The sequence below is a fragment of the Glycine max genome, chromosome 11 (assembly GCF_000004515.6).
Source record: "Glycine max cultivar Williams 82 chromosome 11, Glycine_max_v4.0, whole genome shotgun sequence".
In the NCBI taxonomy this organism is placed as follows: domain Eukaryota; kingdom Viridiplantae; phylum Streptophyta; class Magnoliopsida; order Fabales; family Fabaceae; genus Glycine; species Glycine max.
The window spans coordinates 37,208,225-37,225,050 of record NC_038247.2 but is presented as its reverse complement, the minus strand read 5'-3'; the positions used below and the strand labels follow the sequence as shown (position 1 = coordinate 37,225,050).

Below are 16,826 nucleotides of genomic sequence, written 5' to 3'. Positions count from 1 at the left end.
TTTAGATGTATTTTTTCACATTCTTAAGAGACTTGATTTTTGGCATGTTATTAAACATTACAATTAAGAGGTCAAGTACTAAATCATTGAGAATAATAGTTTAACCTTTTATTTACTGAGATGTTATATGTTTTGTTATTTTTACTTCTATTTATATATTTATTACTATTTTCAAATACTAGATTTAATTTGACTAAAAATTTGAAACACATTACAATTTCATGCTACTTTTACGGTCTTATTAGTTTACTCTTGTTCTGGTCTTGCGATACTTTTATAGAGATCTCAATCGTACTCAAGCTGGATAAAAATATTATGAGTTACAAAAATTCTTGTTTAGTATTTAACGTAAATATACATTTCAAGATTTAAGTTTGAATTCACTGATTAAGGTAATACAATTTCATTTTAATTAATTTAAGTACTCAATTGTCTTGTTCTGTTCATGCGATCCAGAGATTTCCTAAAACAAATAGTGACAGTGTGATACTCTCTTGGTGAAGGAATAGGTCCAAACATTTGGGATTCAATTACATCAGTCGACCGTTTGAAAAATTACATTTATCTAATATTCTTTTTTTTTTAATACATTTTTGAATTTATACATTTATGATGTAAAAGATTTTACTCTGTCATCTATTAATCATAGATCACTTGTATAATAATAATCTTGACTTTTCAAATAACAACTTTAAAAATTACATTTAGCATGATTCATAATTGATTCTTTTATACGTCAGAATATCATTGCTTTTGCATCCGTCGGTTCCAAAAGTCAGTGCATAAAATTATTGTCATCGTCGGCTGCATTTGAATTATGAAGCCAAGTGACATGAACAAGTTACAGATGGAGAATTTACCAGTCAAAGAATATGTGACCCATGCCAACACTTTGGAGATAATATCCAGGGACGGATCTATGCCTAAGGGAGTGAGGCATATGTCCCACTAAGTTTTCATTTTACTTTAATATGATGTATAAATATTATATTATGTTATTGTCATTTTCTAATCTAAAAAAATATTACCCCACTCTTAATAAATTTTAGGCTTAATTATATAATTTACTTTTTTAATTATAATTAAAAATTTAATTAAATTCCTTAATTATTAAAATGTTATATTGAATCTTTTAATTATTTTAAAAAATTAATTGAATCCCTCAATTGTTAAAAAGTTGAATCATGTTCTTTAAGCTTTAATTGTTGTAAAAAAATTAATTAGATTTTCAATTATTAAAAAGTTCAATCAAAATTTAATTTATCTATTTCATTATAGAAATTGTTTCTTTGGTTAAGTTGTGTTTTGAATAAATAAAACATAACTTAAAAATATCATCTTCTCGGTCTTTTAGATTTAAAATAAATTGTATACTAATATCATATTTGGGTCCAATAATAAATCTTAAACACATCAATCCAATAAGAATCAGATACATAGTCACTCAATCTTAAATATTGTGGCACAAAGAAATTAAATATGTGTGTATCTTGATTCAAAGGCGATCAAAGAATGTCAAAAAATGCATAGTTTTTTCGCATCAAGCATTAGTAACGCATAGAGACTAAATACATACAGACATTGACTCAAAGACGACTAAAGAATAAAAAGGATACACAAATATAATAAATAACAGTTGAAATTTCAACTAACTAAATCGATGTCTACATTTAATGTTGAAGGGTACATAGAAAACCCGAAAATTCCTAATATTTAATGGGCCAATATCTGATAACGAGAACCTAAGATTAGATACCAAACTTCGACTATACTATCTTTTACTTCTGGTGAGAAAAAAAGTTAAAGAAAGAGACTCTTATCATGCCATCTCTATCCATTAAACTATTAGTTCATCACTTCATCTACTACAACTCTGACGGGGATATATATTATCCTCTGCTTGATCCTACGGGTCATGAATCATGGGACCAAGTTAGGTATCCCTGACGGCTGACTCCAACATTATCTTTCTTTGAATGGCGAAAAGAAGAATACTGCTATTATACTTATAATTTTTTATATTATGAAAAAATAAAATAGCATAGTAAATGTGTTTGAGTGAAATGCGATTACTGTTTGAGGAAATAAAGACAACTTTATATTATGTGTTTGAATTAAAAACCAATAAGGAATTTTTAGATAATTATGAAAACACAATAGCACAGTAAATGTTTCTTAATATTATGATTGAATCATTTTTGCAGCATGATTTACACAATTACACGTTATATGTATGCAAATGCAACTAGTACAATTTCGTGAAGGGAAAAAAAAAATGAGATGGCGGCTAGCCTATAGTATTCATTCATTGATTCTAAGTTGATCGATTCCCATTTCCCATGTAGTTCGCCACAAAACATGCATGTTTGCCAACAAATTGGCAAACCTACCCAATGCACTGATTTCTATCAACATTAACACGTTTCGACTGTTCTTCGGGTCAAATAATCATTGGCTAGGAATACATCATCTTTCGCTTTACAGTTATTCATCCATCCAGATCTTCATTTATCCTTATCATCAAAATCACAATAAACAAATGACCAGATATTTTGATTCTAAATTTTGCAACTATTTATTTTGTTCGTGTGTTTAATAAACTTCAATTTGTTCTTCTTAAATGTAAGTGTTGTTCACACTTCAAAGTATAAACTTGTTTTTACAAATTATATTTACATATTTTTAGTTTTAACACTTTGACAAAATGGATCGTTGAAACATTAAATTTTGAGTTTAAGTTAAATGTGTCTTTTTAATCTGGTCTAATCATAATTCGATTTGGGTTTAGTCTCCAAAAATTTAACCTATCAAAAATCTAAAATAACTCAACTTTCATTGGACTTTGATGATTTTAAAGGTCCAAATTAAATTTGAGTATTTTTACTTAACGAATAGTTCATGTTTATCACCTCTACGTGTATTATTAATAGGTCAATGCATCTACATACATGGAGAATTCTCATTAATAAACTATGTAATAAATTAAGGGTACAATAAATAAATTAGTAATTAAGATAATATATACTTTAATTATATAAATATATATATATATATATATATATATATATATGTGTGTGTATATATATATATGAGATAAAATACGTCGAAATAAAATTCACAAAAAATTCTTTCAACTAGTCTTACTTAAGTTTTGTATAAACTTGTCTCTGCGATAAAAGATTCTATACCTTCAAACTTAAATCAATATTATAAAAATCGAAGATCACCTAAAATTAAGGTCACAGAAGTTTAATTAAACACAAACTTTTTTCTTTGACAGACCAAAGACATAAACTTAAATTTTGAACAGATTTACCACTTGTTTATCAAACTATGTATATATTTTTTATAATTTAATAAATACATATCAATGGAAGATTTTCTTATTATAATAAAAAAATGTAAGATATACACTATGTAGTTTCTAGCAAACTTTAACTACTACTAGAAAATAAGGTTTTAACATCGATTATTTAAGACTTTCAACATCGGTTCTTAATTGATGTTGAAAGTACCGATGTGGAAAGTAGTATCATTAACATCGGTTTTTCAAAACTGATGTTAACTAATAAATACAACATCGGTTATTTAAATAAGCGATGTTATATGATAGGAATTATGAAAAAAAATTATAAATTTATAAATCAACATCGGTTTTTTAAAAAACTGATGTTGTAAGTGACATTTAACATCGGTTTTTTAAATAACCGATGTTAAATGTGACATGTGACATCAGTTTTTTAAAAACTGATGTTATAAATAACATTTCACATCGGTTTTTTAAAAAGCTGATGTTGTAAGTGATATTTAACATCGGTTAGTTAAATAGGCGATGTTATATGATACGAATTATGGAAAAAAAATTATAAATCTATAAATCAATATCGATTTTTCAAAAAACTGATGTTGTAAGTGACATTTAACATCGGTTTTTTAAATAACCAATGTTAAATGTGACATGTGACATCGATTTTTTAAAAACTGATGTTGTAAGTAACATTTCACATCGGTTTTTTAAAAATCTGATGCTGTAAGTGATATTTAACATCGGTTATTTAAATAGGCGATGTTATATGATATGAATTATGGAAAAAAAAAGTTATAAATCTATAAATCAACATCGATTTTTTAAAAAACTGATGTTGTAAGTGACATTTAACATCGATTTTTAAAATAACTGATGTTAAATGTGATATTTGACATCGGTTTTTAAAAAACTGATGTTGTAGGTGACATTTCACATCGGTTTTTAAAAAAACTGATGTGAAATGTTACTTACAACATCAGTTTTTTTAAAAACCGATGTTAAAAAATGTTGAGGTAAGTGACATTTAACATCAATTTTTAAAAAAACTGATGTTGTTAGTAACATTTCACATCAGTTTTTTTAAAGACCGATGTTGTTTTAGAAATTTTTTTTTTAACATGATGTCTATTTTTTCAATAAATTCCAAAAATAACCTGCAAATTTTAAAATCAGACCACACAACATATAATTTTCATTCTGTTTTGAAACAATTTTTACCAGAAAATTCAATAAGAAATTTACTAATTACTATGAATTTAAAACATATTTAATGTTGAGACATGAATTGTAAATTAACCAAGTAAATATAAACTACAATTACAAGATTGTCTAAACATCCTAAGTTTCATTTTTCACTTTCAAATAGTACTTTGCCCACTGGTTGCGAAGCGCCTTCAATCTTTCTGGTTCCAATGGTCTAGGATCAGTGAAATACTGCATGATATAATAAAACATAAGTTAATAATATATTAGCAATCATAATAATATGAAATTTGGTGAATTAAAAATTACCATTTCCCAATTATTCTGGAAATTTCCTAAGATTATAGTTGACATCCAATGCATGACGTAATACCCACACTCAGTGCTTCCTTTTTGTCTATTACACTAAATACATTATGAAATTTAGATATGCAACGTTCAGTACAAATTAGTCTATACAATACTAAAATATAAGTGAAAACATATTGTTTAAATAACTTACTTTAACAACAATCCACCTAGCAGGAGGCTTGGATTTACTTTGTTGAGTATCGTCAAGTCCTTTCAAAGCACTATTGAATACAAACATAGATTCTTATTGTACATTTAAAATTTTGATTTACCTGACTAATGCTAATGCAAATGTATTAAAAAACAACACTGACCTATTAATTATGCCTTTGAGGTAGTTGTCTGGCTTATTATGCAACGAACAAAACCAAATGACAACATTTTCCTTAGGCAAAATGACGACCATTTGCCAATGTGCACTGCAGTGGAGACCAATATATGTTATTATACTATTATACATTATTTAAATTCATTTGTTGAGTTTAAGTTACCCATTCAAGTAGGCTCCTAGGTACACATCCCGTTTTGAATTTTGCATCCAGTTCTTAATGTAATTTTCTGATTCAAATTGTGATTGGCCAGATCTCTAGATAGACTGTGGCTCGAGGAATCCATACACATCGATATTCCCAGCTCGCATACTTGTCTCAGTCATATGCCTATTGTTGTTAACACAAAGTAAATTATGCATGAAGGTAAAACAATAAATTAGGTAACTAACAATAATCTAAATTAACTTACAGAATCCACAACTGTATAACAGATATGCTGAGACATTGACCACCATGTGCAATTTCAGACAGATCTTCATACTTTATGTACAAAGGAAAGTTTTCATTAAACAGGCCAAACAAGGTAGCATCCCACATAACCTGCAATGGCTTCAGAAAAAGCTGTGGAATGGTCAATGTCATTAGATATAGCGGATCATCGACCTCATCATCCGGCCTATCTGCAGGTTTCGCGGGTCTCACAGCTCCCTGTTTATCCAACATAATTAATTGACATAATTTAATCACAGTAAACATTTTAATTGGAAAAATAAGCATTTAATGACACTAAAATACCTGTTCTGATAAACGCTTGACTAGATGTGTCGGCCAAGCAAGGAATGTGTTAAGAGCCTGTCCCATGACCTTAACCTCTTTAGTGAGTACAGGAATGGGAGCATCTATATCTCTAATCTCCTCAACACCAACCTTAACTTGATCATGCAGCAAAGGAATGTTGTGAATGGTTTTGGATCTCTCATAAACTCTTCCCAGGGCAACCAGGCGAGAAGGATATTCTTCAATATACAACCCACATTTGTATTAGTCACCGGTGTCTAGATCGTTTCTTGAGGGATCAACACAACTCTCCTTTGTGCTGACACGAGCAGCTGAAGGACCAACATCAGGTTCAGGAGGCAGTGCGAGTCTCTGTGATTGCATCAGGTTCAGGAAAATCTGGTCGCCAGTCAACGGTACCGGTGCATTTTCATGCTCTTGACTTCCATTAAATGTTTTTTTCAATCGTCGGTAAGGATGATGAGGTTTAAGAAAACGTCGATGCCTAGTGTAAACTGTTTTTCTTCCATGTTTCAGTTGTATGTAGCTTGTGTCTTCTTCACAAATGGGGCATGTACGATGGCCTTTAACACTGTAACCGCTCAAATTCACATATGCTGGAAAATCATTAATGGTACAAAAAAGCATTGCACGTAAATTAAATGTCTCATTTCGAAACCCATCAAACACTAAAATTCCTTCGTCCCACAACTTTTTAAGGTCTTCAATCAAGGGATTGAGATAAACATCGATGTCATTTCCTGGCTGTCTTGGGCCCGTTATCATCATAGACAACATCATGTATTTTCGTTTCATACAAACAAGGAGGCAAATTGTAAATCACTAGCAAAACTGGCCACGAACTGTGTTGCGTGCTTAAACTGCCATATGGATTCATTCCATCAGTGGCTAGTCCAAGCCTAAGATTTCTTGCCTTTTTGCCAAAATCCGGATACAAACGGTCCATCTTCTTCCATTGCAAGGAATCAACCGGATGACGAAGCATTCCATCACAGTTTCTCCCATTTGCATGCCATGTAAGGTCTTTTGCGTCGTCTCCATTAGCAAACATACGCTTAAACCTTGGAATGATCGGAAGATACCACAACACCTTCGCTGGGGGGCCCTTGTTTGAGTTTTGATCACTACTACACTCCTCATCATCCTTGAGTTTGTACCGTGATACCCCACACCTAGGACATTTCGACATTTCTTGAAATTGATGTCTGTATAATATGCAGTCATTCGGGCAAGCATGAATCTTCTGAAACTCCATACCCATGGGACACAATATTTTCTTTGCTTGATAGTAACTTTTAGGCAATGTGTTTTCCTCTGGAAGCATGTCGTGCACTACTTGAAGCAGTGAACTAAAGCTTTTGTCACTCCATCCATATCTGGCTTTGATATTAACCAGACTTAAAACTGCCGACAACAGCGTCAACGAATTCTTGCACCCTGGATACAAAGGTTTCTTTGAATCAGTTTGTAATGTATCATACATAGGGGCATGTGCTTGCTGAAAACACTCTTGTCCAAGGTCACGAATCATATCCTTCAAGCGATCTCCCATTTCTACATCAAACGGTTCGGATTGCTGCCCACTCTGCATGTCTGTCATTTCACCATGCCATATTCACGTCGTATAATTCCTCTTAATTCCATCACACAATAGATGCTCTCATATGTCATCCAGTATTTGTCGTCTTCCATTCAAACAATTGATGCAAGGACAATAATATTTTTCATCTTCATCCGGTTGACCTCTTTCTGAAGCAAATTGTAAGAATTGCTCGACGCCTTTCTCATATTCTGGGCTGATGCGACTTTCATTCATCCAACTTCGATCCATCTAAGTAATAACTCGGTCATACTCTCAAAGTTATTCGATGCATGAAAATCTCACTTTTTTATTATAGGTGTGGCCCTATCCCATTTGGGAAGACCGTCTTTTATGGTAGCTTCATACATCAGGGTTAATTCTATTTTGTTAAATTTGACAAAATTTTGGCAGCATTTCACATTGGTCTCCAAGTACACAACATGAAATCGGTGAAATTAATTTTCCGATAATCAAGTATGCACCCAGAGAACAACTAGAAATGCATTACCGAAATTTATCAAATTAAACAAAATAATTTTAACCTTAACACATGAATCTACCATAAAAATATCAGTCTCCCCAAACTGTCCAAACGGACAATTCAAGATTAAATACAATGATTAATGCAAACTATCCGCAAGAATCATTGCATCCAATCTCAAACGGGAATCTAAGGTTCATTCATCATGAACACAATTTATATAGCATATATCAATTGTCATTAATGGCAGTGAACACGTAATAAAAATATTCATTGGTAACAAACATTTGTACCTGTGATGATGAGCAGCACGATCCAAAATGAAAACAAGAATCAAATAAATAACTGAATGAACACCTACATCAATCATCATTCCGAAAAACAGATATCAATATGAATGCTACACTCAAACTTTGAAGAAGAATAAAGGATAATATGGCGGAAAGGATACAGTGTTGTTTGCACCCAAACTCTTACTTACGTGGCTAACATAATTTATGGAAAAATCATTTATGGAAAAATCCACAAATAGAGCAACATATTTGTGGAAAAATCCACAAATAATGTCATTTGTAGATAGCAAGTTTCTTGTTCTTTGTAGAAATCGTGTTGCATAAAATGAATCGGGTAAAAACCGTGGGGCAAGTGTAACCAGAAACGCGATAATTTAGAGTACTTTTTTTTTATGCATATTAAAGTCCTTGTTATGCGATTGAGGTTTTTTCTTTTCTTTTTCTAGGTGTATGATTAAAAATAAATTCTCATATGCGTTAGATCAGTTTTAGGTAATATAATTTTTATTTCATAAAAAATAAACTATTTTTTTGACAAATAAAATATAGTATATATAGCATAGCATATATATTAATAAAACTTTCTGTTAGCAAAAACTTCATGTATATCAATATTACAAGTATTTTAAATAATAAATATTACTAATATAGTATGTTAGATTGTTAGCCTAGTTCATAATATTTATATTAATATTTTATTTTCTGTCAGATAAAGATTATATCAATAAAAATGATTTTAATATTTAATTATATCATTAAGGATAAATTTATCTAAACTAAGTAACTTTATATGATAGAATAACAAATATTAATTATTGATGAAAAAAAATCAACATCATATATATCAGCACCAAAAAAAAAATATTATGTATATTTTTTTACTGCACCATATCACGTATATGTCAAATTATAATTATAATAGGATATTGACCTTTTTTTTTTTCTATCTACAAATGACATTATTTACTCTACTTTCACTGATTTAAGAAAGACACTCACCATCAGACTGCCCCACTCATTCTCTCAAGCAAAATGCTAGGTGCTAAGAGAAATCCAATTAATAGCAACTATGAAATCCAATTAATAGCAACCAGATCACAATTCTGCACCATCGAAGACCATCCAATTAATAGCAACCTTCCTACCCACATGCAAACTTTAATAAACAAGTGACTAGCCCATTCGAAGATAGCAAGAAAATCCTATCCACCATAGTCTGCGCACAAGGTTTCAACTATTATCTATAAAAAAAATTCATCTTTCATTCTATTAAGTTTCAATTATTTTTATTGCTGAAAATGATCTTTAATTTTTGTTTTAGCTTCAGAAACTAGAAGAGTTAAGATAAAACAAATTAATGGATCAATCAAGTAAAATGTATTTGAACAGAAATCATACTACCATTCTTCGAATTGCTAAGGAACGAAAGTTTGCGGTGAGAAGAACTTTTTTTGTGAAAGAGAGATGGAGGAATTGGGAAGGGAACTTTTTGTTGAAGAAAGAATTTTTCAATTCAAACTTCTTCTATACGCAATGAAAGTCTATCAGGATCAATTCAACAAAATCATCCTTTTTCCAATAATTTATTATTTTTTATCTAAAGTTAAGGAGCTTGGACTTAACGTGCCTGAAAAAAAAAAGTAGACTTTCCTTTACAACTTATCAACTTAACGTAATTTAACTATAAATATTATTAACGTAATTTAACTATAAATATTATTAAGCTTGGGCTTAACGTAGATTTTCCAATTATATTTTATAAAAATAATTGCAACTCCAATAAAAACAATTTAACTATATATTATTATTAACGTAATTTCTATTTCTACTACTCTTAAAAACAATTTAACTATATATTGTTATAAATCATGTGGATACATTTTTCCTTTTCCCATATAACCCCAGAATTTCAACAGTTGGCATCAATTTAACTATATATTGTTACAATCTAAACACGTCAGTGGCATCAATTTTTCCTTTTCCCATATAACCCCAGAATTTCAACAGTTGGTCAACTTGAATCTCCTATTATAGAGGCATTTTAATTCACACACCCCAAATTGTTGAAAAAATAAAATAAACAATAAGCAAGAAAAACACACACGTGCTTTTCTCCTAATAATCACCTCAAGTGCAACCAGGGAGGGGATATCCCCAAAATGCTCCACAATTAAGAAAACATGCGACATTTTCATGAATTACGGAGAACATCAAACAAAAATTAAATTAAAGCAAATGGCAGAGTAATATATAAAAATGAATTCTAAAAACTGTAAAAGACAACAGAAGAGGGGGGAAAGAGAAGCGCACCTGAGTTCTTCGAGGAGAGGTATTAAATTTGAATTTGTGAATACTACTCTTGCAGTAATTGTGGGACCAATTTGAGGGTTTAGGGTTTTACAGGAGAAATAACGTATAGGCCCAATTTAAGAATTTGGTTTGACAAAAATTGGACACCATGATTTTTATAAATTGTTTCGGGTCTTATTTAACGTAAACCCAACTGAACCTAACATAGGATAACCTTTTTTAAATTTTAAAAACTTTTTAAAAATTAGTAAAATGCTTACAAGAATTTTTAATGTAATATATATATTTCTTCAAAATCAATTCTTGATAATCTGAAACAAACATAAGTAAGAATTAGAAAGAACGTCAAAAAATTATTTTATTATTTGATAAATCATGATATTAAATTATAACTTTGATTTTAAAGACTTTCAGCTAGATAATTAAAATTAATATTTTTTTATTAATTGATAAAATCGTGATATTAAATTATAATTTTGATTTTTAAAGACTTTCAAGTTTCAACTATATAAATTTAAATTAATAAATCTAATTTCAATTTTATGATTAATTTCAAATATCAAACAAGCATTTTAAACATTTCAAATCCCAATAGTATATTCCCCAAGTTTAATAAAATTCATATCAACCCGTTAGTTAGGTGCACTTCACGCAGCTAGCAATAAATCAATAAATTAAATAATAAAAAAACAAAAATCATGAACTCGGAGTTTATATAGATGCGTGGATGTACCTTGGAGTGTTGGTACTATCTAATACACTTTTTCTAAAACTATTATGATTTAGAAAATTTACTATGCATTAGCTGTGTACATAATTTTATATGGTATATGAATTTTAAATTATTTTAGAAATCATATCAATATTAATTTATGGTTAAATAATAAAATTAAATTATTTTACATTATTAAAATATCATCATTAAATTTTATTATTTGTATTCTTAATACAATACGAGATTTTTTTTTATGCCATTCAAATTTTTTAAGAAATGTGATTAAATAATTTGTTTTATTCTTTAAAAATTACTCTGAAAATTATTAAGATTCATTATCTTGTGTTTTTACTTTATTATTTTTCAACTCATTAATTGATTGACGTGTATATATATATATATATATATATATATATATATATATATATATATATATATATATGATAGTCACTTTCTTCCATCCTCACACATAGAGAAAATGAATTTATCTTATGATTCATTTTGTCCTAAAATTGTTAATGTTTATTAGGATATACCTTTACTAAACTATAGTTTTTAAAAAATAGATGAACGAAAAATACGTTTTAATCAAATAAATAATGTATGCATACATTCTATGACTTTTTTGACAGTAAGTTATAGTATCGTAAATTTCTGTAATAATTATATTAAAAATTATATCAAAATATTTTTCAATTAATTGATATTATAAAAAAATTGTAACAATTTTTGTTTGCTACTAAGTATATAAATCAATTAATAAGATTGTTTTAATTTAACTAGTGATTTTAAATTTAAGTTTTAATACAATATTAAATATTAATAGGGATGACTTTTTTATAATAAGAACTCGGTGATAATCATTTCATAAATGATAATCATACTAAATTTGAGTGTGTCGTGGTTACCAGACCAAATATGTTATTCATGTTCTCAAACTTAGTTCGTGAATTAAAATTTAAAGTTTTATTAAGTAAATCTAAAAAAAAAATATTTAATTGAGTATTAAAATAACTTTTGACAAAAAATATTCATCACTATTTAAATATAATTTTTTTTTCTTTGTTTCTTCTTTCCTAAATAATTTTTTTATTAAATTTATTAACAAAAAATTCACATAATTAACAAATGAAGTTAAAAATAATAAAAAATGACAAATATAATAAAAATAAATTACATGTGAATTATAATTAACTCTATATTTAAAGACTTAAAACATAATTTCCATATCTCATGAAAATATTTTTATTTTTGTTCTGAAAAATTTGTTTAAAAATAATAAAAATATCATTTTCTTTCAAATATAATAATTAAATAATAATATATTAATAATAAATTTTAATTTTTTTACTATATAATTATTTTTACCAACATTCTATAAAAATTCTATAAAAGTTAAACTCTATTATTAAAAACAATTTTTTTTTCAAATTAACTAATATCAAATAATTTATATAAATATGTGTTATATTTAAATGATAATCATAAAATAATAAAATTAAAATTACGAAATTCATTTTAAAAATTTAGTTTAATTTTTAAATGTTTACCTTTTGAATTTATTATTGTTTATTAATTATTATATTTTTTTAAATTAAAATATAATTAATAACGCAATATATGATTTTTTTTAAAATATATAAATAATTAAAAAAATTATATTAACATCAGTTATTTGAAAACCGATGTAGTTAAGCACTTACAACATCGATTTTCAAATAACAGATGTTAAAACTAAATTTAGTGTGATTTTAACATCGGTTATTTGAAAACTGATGTTGTAAGTGCTTAACGACATCAGTTTTTAAATAACTGATGTTAATTTAACATCGGTTATTTGAAAACCGATGTTGTAAGTGCTTAACAACATCAGTTTTCAAATAACCGATGTTAATAAGACGATGTTAAAACTCATTTTTTTAGTAGTGAACCCATTATTTAATTTATTATCTGTTAAAATTCAATCAAGTCTGCCTACTTAAGGAATATGATCACAAAACAGGACTTAGAAATGAGACTCACTACCTGTAAAAAAAATGAGACTCACTAAATATATTTATTGAGAATATACATAATTTTAAATCAATTATAAAAAGATTTGAAATAGTATGCCAGAAATATTTGTTCATAGCATTTTATTTTATCATGTTATAGGTGTAAAATATTCATTTATTATATCAATAACTAATTTTTATCCAAAAATTTAATTAATTATTTTTAGTTGAAATTTTCTTTTTTATTATGTTTTTTCATGAACATACTCTAATTCAAAAATTTATTAAAGAATTTAAATTTAATTCCACTCAAACTAACTTGCTAACCATTTCTTCCATTATTAATCAATGATGCATTACAAGTCATTGAATATTTCTTTTTTTCCTGAAATACATGTTATGCATTATTAAACTCATTAATTATGCGTTGAACGATGATATAATTATTTTACATTATGACATTTCAAAATTAAATCATTTCAAGCAAGTGAATGATAAAACTTATCATTGCTTGTATTTTCTTTTACTGAATCATTGCTTATAGATAAAGTGTTAAAATATAAATAAGATATGCATAATCTCTCATTCTAAAATCAGTCAGTTATTTACCTTAAATATAGACATAATCCATGAAGTGAATCATGCATACATCATTATTTTATTTGATTAAACTTTATTAATTATTTATCTATATATTATTTTTATTTAACTACTGTACAGGATAACGGAAAGCTTTTCTTTTAAGTATTTCTTTTTATTTTCTTGCAAACATGGCACAGTTGAGCACCGCCAGAGCAACCTGATCTGTCTACCTTTCGCCGACAGCGTGAGTGCACCACCACGTCTTTGACAATTCTGGTGAAATTATTGTCAAAAACCATTTATTACTACTTATTTTCGTTAATTATATGTACTAATTAGTATTTTATTTTAATTAATTCAAATCTTATTTGAATAAGAGACTTTAGTCATTTAACTCCAATAAATTACTCCTGAAATAAATCAACACCCCTTTCGTAAAATTACAGAACTAAAAATGGAAGGGGATCGACCCCTGCAGGGCTGCAAAAGAGAAAGATCAAATTGGAATAATGGAAGCGTCATTTTCAGAAGACAAAAAGGAAAGATAGTCATCATAGTCAGAGTAATAAGTAATTAACAAATTTGTGGGACATGCATAGTTAGATATGGTTGGAAGAAAATGTCTGCAGTTCAATCTTCTATAAGCTGTTTTCTTTTTCTTTCTTTTTGGGTTGGGATGATAAATGGGTTTGATCAATTGTTTGTAGCCGTTTAATCGTTCACTTTCATTTACATTTTGTGTCAATTTTATAGAGCTAAGCAAGTTGCTCAATGTAGCGCCGCAATGGATGTCGATGGAAATAGGAAAAGCGGGTTAAAACTTTAAAAACTAAGAAAAAACATAATTAAGGAAACTTCAGCCTCAAAACTGAAATATATATGTTTATACCCATAAAAAGAAAGTGGCAGACAGTACCGAATGATCAAATGAATTTGAATATATAAACATTGATGATGCTAATCCGTTATAAGTATAGAGATAATGATAGAAAAGACTGTATTCTGTTTTATTTATAAGCTACATTATACTTTTAGAGTTTTAGCTTATGTTTTATACTTAAATTTCATTTTTTATATTTTTAAAAAATTAATTTATTCTTATATCTTTTAAATTTTGTTCAATTTAATCCTTGTGTCAACTTAAAAGTAAGCCGTTGTTCGTATTTTGCATTTTGCAGTGATTATAAAATACTCCTTGCGTGGGTTTTATACTATCAATGAGCTAAAAGACAAAATAGACTTAAAGTTAAAAGTTGAAAGACCAAAGCAATTCAAATTTGAGAGCTAAAGTATCAACACGAAATTAATAAGCTTTTGTGTAAATTTTATCCCATTATAATATATAAAAAATCTTTAATCATATAGTACTATGTAATGAAAAATGATTAATTTTATATCTAAAATAATTTATAATAATAGATAATGTAATATTCTTATATAAGTCTTTCTTTCTCTTATTTTTCTCACATTGTTTCAACCCATTTTAACCTATCAATATATTTTATGAAAAAGGGTAATGTAATCCACTTCAGTATAGTAGTATTTTTTTTAAGTGTGTTTATTTTATTTTTAAAAAGTACTTCTATATTCAATTAAATAATAAATCCCACGAGTCCGTCATTAAAATAAAATTAATGTTAATGAAACTATACTTTTATTATAGAGATTCAAAGCAAAATTTGAAAATAATCATAAATATTTTTCTATTATATATAAAATTTAAACCAACCCATAAAATTTTACAAAAGCGATTTTTCAAGAAAAGATTTAAAACAAAGGAACTCTTAATCCACTATAAAATATTTTGGAGTTGCATTCTTCTAACCCGGGTGTACATTTATTCTTTATATGACTTTAAAATTAATTTAATTTGACTAATAAAAATCCATGTTTGCTTATGTTTGAGACAAGACATTACTCAATACTCACTTTTTTTTTTTATCAGTACACAATACTCACTTCAGGATCAGGTTAGTTAAGGTATCAATACATCCGACAATTCAATTATGTATAACGGCGACTTGTCCTTCCTTTTTTTTTCTCAGCATTTAAATACAGTCAATTTTTTTATTAACAAATACTATTAATTGTTAGTTTGGTTAATTTTGATTAATAAAGAAGATCAAACTTACAACTTTCTTCCTTTTTCATCTTAACCACTTAATTAACCTTTATCTCCATTTAAATACAGTAATAACAAAACCATAAATATTTCTCTCAATTTCTAAGATTTTTCTTCTTTACAACTTAGATTAAAAGTCACAAAAGTTAATATTGTATCAGTTGGAAAAGTTAAAAAAACTAAAACATGTATTTTGGTACATCTTTGTTCCATTTTAATCATTCAGTTCATCAGAAAAATAAAATCTAACTAATTTAAAGTTCAACTAAAACATAAATAAAATTTAACAAAAAAATATTTTTACCAATAATTAAATTCGAATAATACTTAAATGATTTAACTATAATTTTGATATATTAATCAATTGTGTCCCATCACTTAGTTAAAATAACATATATTTTAAAGTGAAATGAATATTATATAGTAAAAATGTTAAATGAAAAGTAAAATACTTTAATATTATAAATGTGTAAAAATGCTTAATACTTTTTACATAATTAATAAAATCATTAAAAGGGTAATGTAAGAAAATTTAGAATCGTGTAATATGTTTATATTTATACTAGAGTAGATTATGAGATTAGTTATGAAATCTTTAGCCGCAAGACCGTGTTAAAAATTAACCTTTTTGGTGATCATATATATATAAATACATGATATCCAGCTGTTTTTCGTGGGGCCCGCTCACTTGCAATATGTGACGCTGGACAAAGTTGGCGAATTGCAACAAAAAACGATTCATAATGTTATAAAATCTTATTATTGATATTAATATTAAAAAAAAAAAAAAAGGCATGAATCCCGGTAAGTTTTAAG

General features: G+C 27.4%; 1 protein-coding gene across 1 annotated transcript; it reads right to left on the bottom strand.

The window, feature by feature from the left end:
• Positions 1-5,447: 5,447 nt before the first annotated feature.
• Positions 5,448-6,294, bottom strand: LOC102669838 (uncharacterized). Its single transcript, XM_006591736.1, has 4 exons — positions 6,183-6,294; positions 5,929-6,149; positions 5,603-5,841; positions 5,448-5,520 (listed from the first exon to the last, which is right to left on the bottom strand). Exons 1-4 carry the CDS (start codon positions 6,292-6,294, stop codon positions 5,448-5,450), a joined length of 645 nt encoding a protein of 214 aa, XP_006591799.1.
• Between the last annotated feature and the right edge of the window lie 10,532 nt (positions 6,295-16,826).